Source organism: Macrobrachium rosenbergii, chromosome 37 (genome assembly GCF_040412425.1).
Source record: "Macrobrachium rosenbergii isolate ZJJX-2024 chromosome 37, ASM4041242v1, whole genome shotgun sequence".
NCBI lineage: Eukaryota > Metazoa > Arthropoda > Malacostraca > Decapoda > Palaemonidae > Macrobrachium > Macrobrachium rosenbergii.
The window spans coordinates 34,869,020-34,882,747 of record NC_089777.1 but is presented as its reverse complement, the minus strand read 5'-3'; the positions used below and the strand labels follow the sequence as shown (position 1 = coordinate 34,882,747).

Genomic DNA, 13,728 nt, shown 5'->3' with positions numbered 1-13,728 from the left:
ACTGTGTGTCTCAGAAGACGTAACTGGATTTTATGTCACACTCGGACTTGGCCGGCTGTAGCGTGAAGTCAAGGCATTGTTCTAACGAACTGGAATGATCAGTCCTGTAAGGGCTTAGATGTGAGTGAAATACACTAATATGAGGTCTCAAAAGGACTTTATTTTGGTTTTCCCATAGGAATTAGAAATTCTCGCCTCGTGCGACATAGAATTTTTAGTGGAGTCTCTTAAGACTTGGAATTTGGTTTGCCCGTAGGACTTGGAAATTCTCGCCTCATGCGACATAGAATTTTTAGTGGAGTCTCTTAAGACTTGGAATTTTTTAGTGGAGTCTCTTAAGACCTGGCATTTGGTTTGCCCATAGGACTTGGTAATTCTCGCCTCGTGCAGCGTAGAATTTTTAGTGGAGTCTCTTAAGAGTTGAATTGTGATCCATCCCTTAGGACTGAGAAACTGGGTTGGTCTCGAAAGACTTGAAAATACGGTTTTTCCCTTAAGACTTAGAAATTACTAACGGGATAAAACACCCCACCCAAAAAAAAAAACAATTTTTGCTGAGAGTGGCTCGAGTAGGGACAGTTTTGAATTAACAAACCTCACTGGAGTTATTTTTAGACTGTGTGAATGAACCCGTCTATTTATAGACCGTATGGGACTCCAGGGAATTTCCTGGGATGAGAGGATAACAGTAAAAATGACCTTGTAATTTTCCCTAGAAGCAGAGTTCAGATTTTGCTTTCCTAACCCATAATTCGAGTTTTAGCTAAACTGACAGAACGTATTTCAGCAATGCAAGCTGATCTTATCCCACGGGGGAGTTCGCGCCTAAATAATCTCGCTATTCCCAAATGAGAAGTAAAAATTAACACAGAGGAATTTCTGCACTATTCCTCAAAGCAAAAAATGGTTAGCACTGGTTATTTCCTAACTACCTATCCTGAAAGGCATGCATTAACGAATCTAATACGGCCGGTCTTTTCTCTCAGTGAATACACGCATCCCTATGCCTAATTCCTAGGAACAATCACGACTGTAAAAAAAATTTTGCCAAGATAAACACATTACTCACGTGGAACTCTCTTGGTCTGTGCTCTTGGTAACACACGACTGACTGCCACTCAGCTCTCCTGTCTTTCCCTTCTAAGACCGCGGCCGCAGGTCGTGGCCGCGTGCAAACTTCTGCCGATAATTGGGGCCGTGTGCAAATAATGTGTCATTTGCCAGGTGTCCAGCCATTGGGTTGCCTCTTCCCAGGGATCCTGCAGATGGAAAGACAATTCAGCAGCTTAATTTGCCTCTAGAAAGGTTATTTTAAGCAGCTTATGGGGCTAAGCTGGTTAAGGGAGCAGCATCCAGCCTTATATCTTTGCCTTTTTTTACCCGTGCCATCTCAATATCTGTTCCAGGTAAAAAATAAAAGGGACAGATCGAAAAGTGTTGATAACTTTGTTCTGATATCTAGGTCAACTAAGACCAGCCATGCAGCATTCTACTCTCAATAAACAAAGGGCAAATTAGGTGGGGGAGCCACGCTGTGCAGCGACTTCGTGTAAATTATAATATATATATATATATATATATATATATATATATATATATATATATAATTATATATATATATAGTATATATATATATAAATCTATTATATATAAACATACACACACTATATATATATATATATATATATATATATATATATATATATATATATATATATATATATATATATATATATATATATACCATATCTCAGTACTGTACATTTCCTTTAATAAAACATGAATTATTATAAACATGTAAACACAAAACAAAATAAGCTCTGGCAAGTCAAACATCTAACTAGCCCTCATCACCCATCCAACACCGCATCCCACCACCTCCCAGCCTCTCCTGGAAAACTACTCCAGGCCTTTCTCACCACCCCAAAACCCTTTCTCACCCTGTTTACGAGAGTAAGCAGAGTTACCATCATTTTCCTCAGGCTGTGCAGCATTGCCAAACATCGGAAAGCGGATTCTGCTAATTACTGAAAATTTATATATCACATATCTTTGGGCCTTGGTCCCTCAGGTCTGGCTGTGTCTAGATAAGGTCGAGTTCCAGATAATGATCATGTGGATAACTAAGGGATTACTGTATATATATGACATATTTATAAACATACACACACACACACACACTAGTCTTCAAGGTGTAGTTACTTGCATCCTTCCCTTATTCATTTGTAGGCATCAGTTGTCTGGAAAAAAAAAATCTACAACATGCAATATCACAATATTATTTTCTTATAAAAATGTACTTTCAGGGTAACTACACTGATTTTTTTAATTTGCCTAAATAACCAGTCCAAGACTGTACAAAAATACAATGAAATTAAATTTACTACTTTTCTGGTACTAACTGCATTTTTACTGTCTTTTCAGGTGCCAAACAGGAACGACTATCAAAAACGCAGCACTGAACAGCAGCAATTCTCTTCTGTACAATTTACTCCAGTGATCATAAGGGTGTTGACCTCAGGACCTTCAAAAGGAACTTGACTAATCCCTCTTGTTACCCCTTCCTAAGAAAGAGCACTAACGTCTTTGAATATTTTATAGTTGATGACATTCCATTCTGAATTCAGCAGCTTATAGACCACTGGATTTTAGTTACATTGCTCAGAGATCATTATTTTCTTTGTTCATCTGAAAAGCCTCAAAGCACCATTAAAGCAATGGAGAAAAGCACTGATATGACAGAGGAATCCTTGTTTCCGGACTTTAATACTCTCTCCATTTCAGAAGAAAACTCCTTGTCCCCTCAGGGTGATCTTTCTGCCCCAAGTGCTTCTGGAATAGAGCTTTCATACCCCGAGAGAATTACTCCTACCCAGCACACATTGCTACCAGAACATCCACATGCTTCGAGTATTAGTTCTGTCCAGGGTTTATTACCAGATGAATGTTCATATGATCAAAGTTTCTCTAGTACCCACAACAATTTGCCAACAGAACAACATTGTGCTAACACTATGCCCTATGCCCTTAATGACTCATCTGGAGAAATGGAAACCCTAGACTTATGTCAACCCCCAGACTTATGTGCAGGTTCTGCCGAATCTTTAGCACATGGAGAAACTCAGAGAAACAAAACAGATAACAAAAAACCTACAATAGTCTTCTTAAAGTCTAAGAGTCCACGCTTATCAACCATCCAGACTGCTAATGGACCTGTGTTTTACTTGCCTGCATCAAATCTGGCGGCTCAATCTCCCATTCCTCCAATTCCAGAGTCGACGTTGCGCGAGCTGTATGAGGAGCGTGATCGTTTGCTCCAAGACAAAGACTTTGCTCGTAAACTGATGATGGGTCAGAGGTTTTTTCAGCAGATAATGAAAGCCAATTCTAGCTTGAATTAATAGTTGAGGAATTTTAGCAAAATCGACCTAACTAATTTACAGGAAGTTCAAACTTGGCACAGTTGGACATTGACCTACACTTTTTAAAATATAAAAGTCCTTATATGTTGAAGGTGTGCTCTAGCCGCCATATTGGAAAATGGCGGCCGATTTTCATATTTTCGTGTTTATCTTCTAAACCATTAAAAGTTACAGAAACTATGGAGGAATTAAGAAATATTCCTCATAAAAAGTAAAAAAATCACTTCCAAGTTTTCTTGTAGAATGAAGAATAAAGTTACTGTAAAAACTGTATTTTTTTCCCCTATGCATGAATGCAAAACAGTATTGTCAGGCTCATCCAGTTGTTGGATTGTTTCTTCATAACAGCATTGTTTCGGGGGTTTGGCTGACCTCTAGTGTTGGACGTGTAGAGATGAGGTTACGTTCGCCTTATCGTTTTCCGTTTTCCCTGCAAGTCGGACAGGCTTTGGAAGGAAGAGTGACTGGTTCTCAACAGCTTTGGTCGAGGATGTAGCAGCTGTTGGTTTCGGAGTATCATCTTGGAGTTGGAGATGGTCTTCAAGTGGCATGTGTTGGTTGCTGGGTTAGTTGCTGAGGAGGACAGCGGGATAAGTTCCGAAGGTCGAGGGCTGACTAAACCATAGTCGCCAGTGTGGAAGAATGAATTCTTTGTTGGCAGCCTTATTGCTGTCGCACTGTCTTGATCGAGGTCGTCCGGTGATGGAAGATCGGAGATTGCTCGTCAATGTGCGGTGGTCGTCCTTGGGGATCTTTCACTGTTACTCCAACGTACTCTGTATGAGTTGTAGTACACTGACAATTGTTATTGCTTTTATTTTGAAGGGCACGAGTAATAATTATTGGAGGGTTTTGAGTATGTCATTGTGTTGAGCAAGAGGCTCATGTGATTTATGATGTATTATTATTTTGAATGGCACAAGTGAGTCAATAATAAGAGACATACTCGCTCAACATATTTTTGAGTGTTACCGTTGTTATGCCTTATTGCCCTGTTTTGGTTATTGCCTTATTATATTGCCATATTGTTGACTGCTGCTGTTAATTTGTTAATTATGGTTTATGCCTCCTATCTTTATTGCCCTGTTTTGGTTATTGCCTCATTGTATTGCCCTATTGTTGACTGCTGCTGTTAACTTGTTAATTATGATTACTGTACTTCACTAATGTGGCTTATTTATTATATATTGAAGCTATTAATATTATTGCGGTTATTTTGCATATGACATTGATTTTGGTAATTGTTTTAATACTGAAGTGTTTATAGTAATGTATATTGTTTTGTGAAGTCGCTCTTCATTTCAGAACCTGTCTCAAAGTTGAAAATATGTAAAGAATAAATTAGGTTTAGGCTATTTTGATTATTTTCTTTTACACCCCCTTTGGTTGTTGCGGGCCACCAGTCCATTCCAGTCTCAATATGATGTGTGGTTTAAAAACCTGGTAGTCTCATTGAAAAGTGACCATAACAGTATGCATTATCAAGTTATACAGGAAACAATAACAACTGTTTAAAAACTAATATACATATATGTGAAATCATCATTTTCATGAAATTTGCAGTCATTATTTCAGTGTTTATATAAAGTTCTGGTTGTACAGTATACCAAAATAATAATAGACAATTTCCAATCTAAATGAAATAAAACTTTTCAATTCAATTTGGTTTATGTAATAACCAGTTTAAAAAATTTTCAGGATTACCAGAAACTCTTATCTGCCAGATCACATCACAATATACAGATCACATCACAATATATATACAGTGAATATTAACCAATTCATATCTTTACGAGGTTACAGAAAATATTTTGATAATACTGAAAAAATAATAATGTTCATCTGCAAAAGTAAAATCAATACATTCTGAATCTGTTATTTTTATGCAATACTGAAATGACATTTTTTTCTAATTTTCCAGAAATATAGTGCATTACTCTTATATATCAAAAGTGCTATACACGTTTTCAAGGCTGTTATTTCACAATTTTCCAGCTCAGTATTCTGGTTCTTCTAAAATTATTTCAACTGAGCTTTTACAATTAGTTCCTTGGTATTCTCCACGCATCGCTGAGCAGTGCATACCGAACTGTGCACATTTGCACCTTGTTGCATGCAACCTTGCAATTGCACGAAACCAGGTTCAGGAGTTTCAAAGGAGCCGCCACTTTGGTAGTAGGGATAGGTTTCAGTGGTTTTTCTATCATTGACCAACCCCATTACAGGCCGTTTCCAAGCCATTCCTGTACTTGCAAATACACTCTTGTAGGAGTGTTGTTCTGCAGCTGCGCTGGTTGGGGATAGAGGCCAGTTGAAAAGATGAACTTAATTTCATCTTCGCAATAATTCTATTATACATGAAATATCTGAGCTCATTTAATGACTTTGATTTAGATTCATACCATTTATGAATAAACTTTTCACCGGCGTCTTTTATAGCATCACTGCTGGCATCCTTCCGATTGATTATTTTCATTTGGTCTCACAAAACCCGATTATTTTGCAGAACCCTAAGTGCTCTAACTTTACCTTTTTTGTACAGTGCAGATGACGTGTCAGACCCAGTCATGGCATAAACAAAAAGCAAAATGTCACAGCTTTCACCCATATGTGTTTTCTCTGTCTGAATGTTGTACAATTTGTGAGTGCTACCTGATTTTCCTGGTTTAGGATACCAAATGTCAAGATCTTTATTAGCTAAAGCCGTTAAAAGCACAAACAAATTAATATCCTGCCCAACAACAGTTGGATATCTTTTTTTTTAGCGTGATCAAGAGCACCTTTGATAACAACAGTATCTACATCACTTTCAGCTTGTAGAACTGAATAACCTTTGTTTCTCATTTTAAGCTTAACAGCATCAATTTGAGTGCGTTTATTTCTTCGGTCTGCTAGAAAATCTGAGTGTGGAATAGTAGCTGGTGTAATTTCATCAAATATTGTGATTCTGATGTTCACTTTGCTGCTCGACGCTCTTGCTCAACTGTTTTAGTAATGTCTCTCTCTCTGGATACCCATCAAAAACTACACTGCAGCGTTTTCCATAATGGCTTTCAACATAACTTACATGCAAATCCAGTATCTGACCAAATGTTGTTGGTTTTGGCCAAGGAACAGAGTGAAGCAGATTTCCACCATCTAGAACATATGGGTTAGAAGATAACAAAGAGTCTCTTTTTCAGAGCAAAAGGCATTCAAAAAGGAAGACTTTGTTCCTTTCCTTAACTGTGAGGAATCAAATAATGATGGAGGTACACTTGCTAACTCATACTCGAAGTACACTTTTATTTCTGTTTTACTAACATCCAGGCATAACATTCTGTGAAAGAGTTCTTGTTATAAGCTCAATATCACATTTCTATCATGCATCTTTATTGTGCCTGATGTTAGTTTAGACAAAGGAACAATTTTCCTCTTTCGCAGCGGGTGAACATCAGAAAAGTTACTTCCTGAAAGTGAACTGATAGTTTCTTTTCCTATTTCCATTGCTCTGTCACATGTTATTGTCTGATCTGCTACCAGCCCATTTAAGATGTTAACTAACTGCCCTGATAACTGACGAAATCGACTATGTTCTTTTAGCCAGTTAATAAACTTGCTGAGATCATCATTATCCCTTGATATTCGAGATTTTCCAGATTCTGTGTTCAGCAGAACATTTTTTACACTGACCCCACTAAACTCTGATAAAGCCTCAGAAATCTCAAAACCAATTGAAGCTGATGACACCCACCTCTGTATGGTTGAATCTGTTATTCCCCGACCACAATTAAGTCCACCAATTGCTTTAAAGTTACGCATCTAAATCTGCTCAATACACATATCAATTGAAACTCCGGACCAGAACCTGTCACTACGTCTAATAGCAAGGTAACCATCTCTTGTAAATCTCTGAAAATCAAGAGCTGACATTTTATTGTGTAAATCCCCCATCAAATGTAAATAAAGATGAGCACATTTAGCATAGTGTAAATGTCTAGCACTGTGAAAATAGGGCATCATCTTTTTTACCACTGCAATATGCAATTTCCAATTACCAGTTCGTTCTGCTCTAATAAAATGTAAGATAAGCAAAACTTGTTGAAAATATTGAAGCCATAATTTTGAATCATTATTTCAAAGCCCACTGTACATCTGAAATTAAGAGAAAACAAGTTTACTTATGATATTATAGCCTATCTCTATCGATATAATATTGAGTTGTAAAATAAATAACAATAACAATAACAATAATAATAATAACAATAATAATAATAATAAATAATAAAAATAATAATAATAAATAATAATAATTATTATTATTATTATTTTTAATAATAATAATAATAATAATAATAAATTATTATTATTATTATTATTATTATTATTATTATTATTATTATTAAAAATAATAATAATAATACTATTATTATTATTATTATTAATAAACTTGCTTATTTCCTGAGTCGATATATCGCGTTTTACAGCATAATGTATTTTTCATAAACATAAGACTGCTTTCAAATACGTAAATATGTTATAATTGAATATCTAAGTTCCTTAGTTGAACATATCTCTATTATTTTCAATTCTATCTGAAAAAATTTTTCTACCAATCTTTTCTATATTTTGAGAAGGAACAATTTCTAACTCCTAAAAAATTTCTGTATCTGCAACGGTTTACAAGTTATTGCAGAAAAACCAATTTTCGTCCCCCATTTTCCAAGATGGCCGCCGTAGCACAGCCTGTATCGATGTGGACTTTTATTATGTTCATCAGGGTGGCCTAAAGAAACCACAGACCAATTTTCATGTTCGTGTAAATTTGTTAGGTCGATCGATGTTTTTTTGCCTAAAATTCCTCGACTCTAAGGTTTCTATTCAAACTGATGTTTTGTTAGCCATAATGTACGAGAGATGGAAGTAATTGTCTTGCAGAAATAATAGTGGCAATGGTGAAAATTTTGAAGCGGGAATGGCAGGTGGCAAGAAACCCTCTTTTGATGGATGGTAAATGTTTTAGAATGGCAGGGTCTTAATATCCGGAAAGCAGTTGTAAAACTAAAGTGAATAGTTATAGTAATTTGTGTCCAAAAGAACTGGCAAGTACTTGAAAGAGCTTCTGCATGCTGTAGCTTTGATCTATGGCTCTTTTTTTTTTTTTTATTTAAGAACCCTCTACCTAAGGAAGGTTTTCTTGAATAAAATCGAATTAGTAGTATTACAGTAATAGCAGCATCAGCAGTGGTAACTAGTCTTCAGCAAGTTAGTAATATTTAGCTTTTAGTCACTATCACAATAAACTATCCTAAAAAGATTTATCATTCCTAAGTTCAATTAACAAAAAAATCTTTATCATCAAACACATCATCTGTCATCAATGAAAGCTATTTTCTTCATTGCACGTGTCTTGCAGAATTACCAATTTGACCATGTACACCTTATTACTGTAAATATGTAGATGAGTTTGATGTACTATACAATGAAACCAAGACTCGGTGCATGTTGCGGCTCCTGAGATCACTTAAATAATATTGCAGAACCACAAGAATTTTCAGGAATCATCATCTGCAATTTGTAAATGAATTCCTGCACCTGGGGTACACAATCATGGATTATGTTTTACTTATGGCAAACACAGAACACAGGGAACGTAAACTGGGTGCAGCTAGAACCATGTTTGCTAAAGGGACCTGCCTTTTGTCACAGAGAAACCAAGTTATGGTTGTTCTGCTTCTTTGGACATAGGCATGGTTTAAGAAGAATAGGTCAGCCAGTGTGCACATAGTAATAGGAGTCATCACTTCTGTGACATCAGAATTCCCTCATATGCACGTGGTTGAACCCAAACACAGCTTCAGTCAAGTATTTTGTCCATGAAAGGTCGACATCAGACCACAATGTTTGCTCATGTACTTTTATTTTTCTTCATTCAATCACTCATCAGTTTAAATACCACAAAACTGCTCTGTATCTGGGTGTTTCAACACTTACATAAATAAGTTCCAGTCAATTATCACAGTTTCCCGAAAGAAACAGGTTTTAGAGACTAGTGGGTGGAGCTTGTCATCTTGTGGATACAAACAACATCAAGAATGCTCTTGTTTGCTCTATTCATTTTAAACCACATGGTTATGAATGTGAAGTCACAATTATTTGGAATTCAATCCTAAATATCACTGGCTACCGAAGGAAGGTGCTGTGCCTACTCTTCCAGACAAATGGCAACAACCAATCCATTTTCAATTACATAATCTCTTGATTATCCAGTTTAACAGAGCCAAGGCCCTGTGAGATAAGGGCAAAATCTGGGTAAGTGCTACGAATGTAAAACGGCAACTCCGTACCCATATTCTCCCTACCTTGTCATACTGCATAACCATAAACACTAAACATGCTTATGAACAACCATCACACTTTAAACTGAAAACTTTATACAAAAAGTAATTATTCTACCTTATTTTCCTATATTTGTAACAAAATATTGTCACGAAGTGATCAAGTACCTGGTTATTACACAAATATCAAGACCAAAAAGTTTACCTCACTTCAGCCAGATACCAGAAACCTCATACCAAAAATATTAAGACTGAATACTCTAAAGGTACAGTGATCCCTTAAAACTTGCTTAACACTTGAAAAATCAATCTAAATTTATCAAGTTATGGCTGAGGTAACAACTGATAAGCTATAGGGAAAAAGGGCATCACTCCAACAAATACTATAATTATTTCCCTGGTTCTAATTTACTTTGTAAAAAAATACAAAGAAGATCTAGGCAGATATATCACTTACCTTGAACACACACAAATATCTCTAATCACTGGTGGTCAAAATGAAACATTGTGCTTTTAAAACTTTAAACAGACAAATTTATTTCTAAGTTCAAAAGTTATAAGTGGAGTTCACAGTCTCAAAAAGATTTACTATTATTTGACAACAGTGTAAGATTTAAATATTTCTTAACCAAGATTAATTCACAAAACTTTAATTTATCAAGAAATCATTTTAATTAAGTAAAGTTCAAACCATTAACTCTCACTCAAGTTTTAGATATAAATCTGAATAACTGAAATCAAAACAAGTGTTCACTAAAATATTAATAACTGGAATCAATGCAGGCATTCACTGAAATCTCAATATTAAGTATGCACTGAAATCTAAACAATGGAAATCAACATAAGTATTCACTGACACAAAACATTGGGTAACACTGTGAAATTATAAACACATGAGAATAATATGAAAACACAGATATATAAGAAAGGAATATGCAATAATATGAAAACACAGATATATAAGAAAGGAATATGCAAAAAATGGAAATATGCCAACAGCAACTTCACTAAGACAAAATATGATTACCTTCACTTTTAGAAAGGCTAAACTCACATCTTTCTAAAACTTCCACAAAGACGACACCAGTTTTCAACATAATTACAGTACAAGCAAATAAGCACATTACCTTACTCCTTTTGTAATATATAAAACACACTTTTCCTAACAATGGTTGTAGAACACAAATATTTTACCATTCTCAAAAATATTACATTTCTGGGAGAGTTTTACAAAACTTATATAATCAGGAGAGCAGCCAGTGTACACCCTAATATGAATTGAGAGAGAGGGAGAGGGAATTCCTGTCTATGAGGCCCTTAACAGACTAACTGTTTTGGTTCACCAATTCGGCCTTTATCCTCAAACCTAAGTTGCCAATTAGTCTTTTCAAATCTTAGAATAACCTGAGCCCCTTCATCTACATTCTAGAATATCGCCCAGAATACATAGAACACCTTATTCTACAAACAGAATACATGAACACAGAATACATACAGTATTCTAAGGTTTGGAAAGGAAACCTGCCTAGGCTCTTATCTAAATGATTGGCATTTCCCATTCTGGTTGGGCACCTGTGTAAACAGACACCAATCTGTGAGCGATTTGCTGCAAAAAACCTGTCAACCCTCCTCACATCTCTCTCCTCTCTATCCTCGGTGGACACACGTTCAGCTGGACAAACAGCAAACAGGAAATGAGTACTTGAACTGGTTCTCAATTTAGCTCTCTACAGAGTCTAAAACTCTCACTCCTACAAAACAGGCATGTTATAAACATAAATGAATATATAACATTTATAAGCATTGCACAACATTACATACACTACAAAGTCACCTCAATACACCTCACAACATATGAAACAGCTGAAAGAAAAAATCACATTAAAATACATAACATAAATGTTATCTGTAAGAAAGAAAAAAGCATCTCAAAATCATATTTTACAATAATATACTGTATAAATACACTTTAAAACACCACACCACTTTTTTTTCCCTCTTGTACACAATAGGCAGTACACTAAGTTACACAATTTTTTTCGTTTTGCCCAAAAACTCTTAAGATACACCATACACAAAAAAAAACTTACAAATATAATGATACTTTTTCTGTGTCACATACCTGTGTGCGCTGCACTTGGTGCTTACAATGGCCGGACTTTTTAAAAATTTGTGAGAAGGTTTACAAGTCCTCCTCCACCACCTACCCCACCTCCATATCAACTGTCTCATCAAAACCACCAGCATCATCATCATCATCTTCCTCTGTCTCTTATGACTCCCAGGAGACATTGTGGTGGAGTGGTTGGAAGAAGGGTAGTGGTGCCTACAGGGTCAGAGTCATTGAAGTGGGACAACAGCACGTCAGAGTCTTGGCTGAATGAGCCCCACACATCCATCAAGGCTGCAGATGTGCTCACCTGTGGTTCCAAGCTGAATAACCGAGTTACAAAAAAAGTGGATGGCAATAGGCACGAGTGTATGGGGATTTGGGCTCTGAAAAAGCTGTTGAGGGAACTTTGACGATACGTACAATGATTCTGCTTCACAATGACATTCCGTCAAAACCCTCTCCTTTGTGCAGCCATTTCCAAGGCCCTGGGGAGTTGTTGGGGTTCTCCAACACCTCAATAACTATATAGAAGACCAAGGCGCATATGCTTGTACCAGGGTACTAATTGTGAAAAGGCCACACCATCGTCATCTTCAGGCACTTCCTCATCACCACCAGCAACTGCAGCAGCTATTTTGCTGTCGGGGAGGAGTTGGTAGCCAGGGTCACCTCTGTCAATGTCCAGAAACCCCAACATCATCCCTGGGAATGTCATCAGCTCCAGTCGCGAGTTGGGCACCGAAACAATCAACTTCAAACCCCTGGAAGCCCATCGTGCCGTCTTGTCCATTCACCATGTGGTTCCAGTCATGGTTGAGGGTCCCTACAGTGACATCTCTCCAAGCCTCTGCGAAGTGTAGATGGCAGACTTCAGCCAATACTTTTGAAGATTCTCCAGTGTCCATTCCCCACCCTTGCAACCAAGCCTTGCTCCTTCTCCTATTCGTCCTCCAATACTACCATCACTGCCTCCAGGAACTTCCTTGGTCCACTGGCTGAATGATTGCAGTCATATTAGGAGGTAAATACCTGACCCTAATATGACCTTCATCACCAACCAACTTGGCTGTATTAGAATGCGCAGGTGCATTGTCCATGAGAAGCAAAGCCTTCACCCAAAGTCAGGCAGCACACGAGGTAGTAATTCATCATTGAACGATGAAGATGTTGATAACTTAGGTATAGGTACAGTGTTGAAATTAGTGCCAAAATTTGATGAGGAAGATGTAACGAAATATGTCTTTAGAAAAGTTAATGAACAGAGTAGGTTGTCCAAAAAACACGTGAACTTATATTTACAGTCAGTCTTACGTGGTAGGGCACTTTCTGTGTATAGTTGCATGTCTGAGGAGGAATGTGGGGATTAAGATGTTGTGAAGGAAATTGTTCTAGTGCATATAGGTTAGTACCCGAGGCATACCGCAAGAAAGTTAGAAGCTTGAAAAGGGACGAGAGCAGTACGTATGTGGAGTACGGAAAGAAGTTACAAAGATTATTTTATGGTTGGTTAACTTCTGCTGAAGTTGATAATTTTGATGATCTTAAGAACTTAGTTTTGCTAGAAAACTTCAGACAACGCATACCAGAGATTAAGCTATATATAGAAGATAAACGTGAAAAAATCTTTTGCAGATGCGACTAGGTTGGCAGGTGAGTACAGTCTAACTCATAGTTTAAGTGAGAGCAAGAAGTAAAGTGATTTTTCGTCAGATAGAATACAACGTAGTAAGTATTCCAGTAACAGAAGTACCAATACAGGTAAAAGGGACTACAAGTGTTATGCATGGCTCAAGCTTGTAAGGAAGTAAAGAGAAAAAGTGGTGAAACTTACCATTTAATATATTAACGTTTCTAAATGCAATAGTGTTTCATTAAC

The 13,728-nt window shown here is 36.7% G+C and overlaps 1 protein-coding gene across 3 annotated transcripts in view; it reads left to right on the top strand.

The window, feature by feature from the left end:
* The window catches only part of LOC136825484 (uncharacterized), a 49,631-nt gene extending 44,854 nt beyond the window's left edge, over positions 1 to 4,777 (top strand). For all 3 annotated transcript variants that reach the window (XM_067082016.1, XM_067082015.1, XM_067082017.1), the window contains exon 2: positions 2,425 to 4,777. In XM_067082016.1, the coding sequence (XP_066938117.1) occupies positions 2,718 to 3,401 (684 nt within the window). In that variant the 5' untranslated portion in view covers positions 2,425 to 2,717 and the 3' untranslated portion in view covers positions 3,402 to 4,777. The remainder of the gene's footprint in view (positions 1 to 2,424) is intronic.
* The last annotated feature ends 8,951 nt before the right edge of the window (positions 4,778 to 13,728 follow it).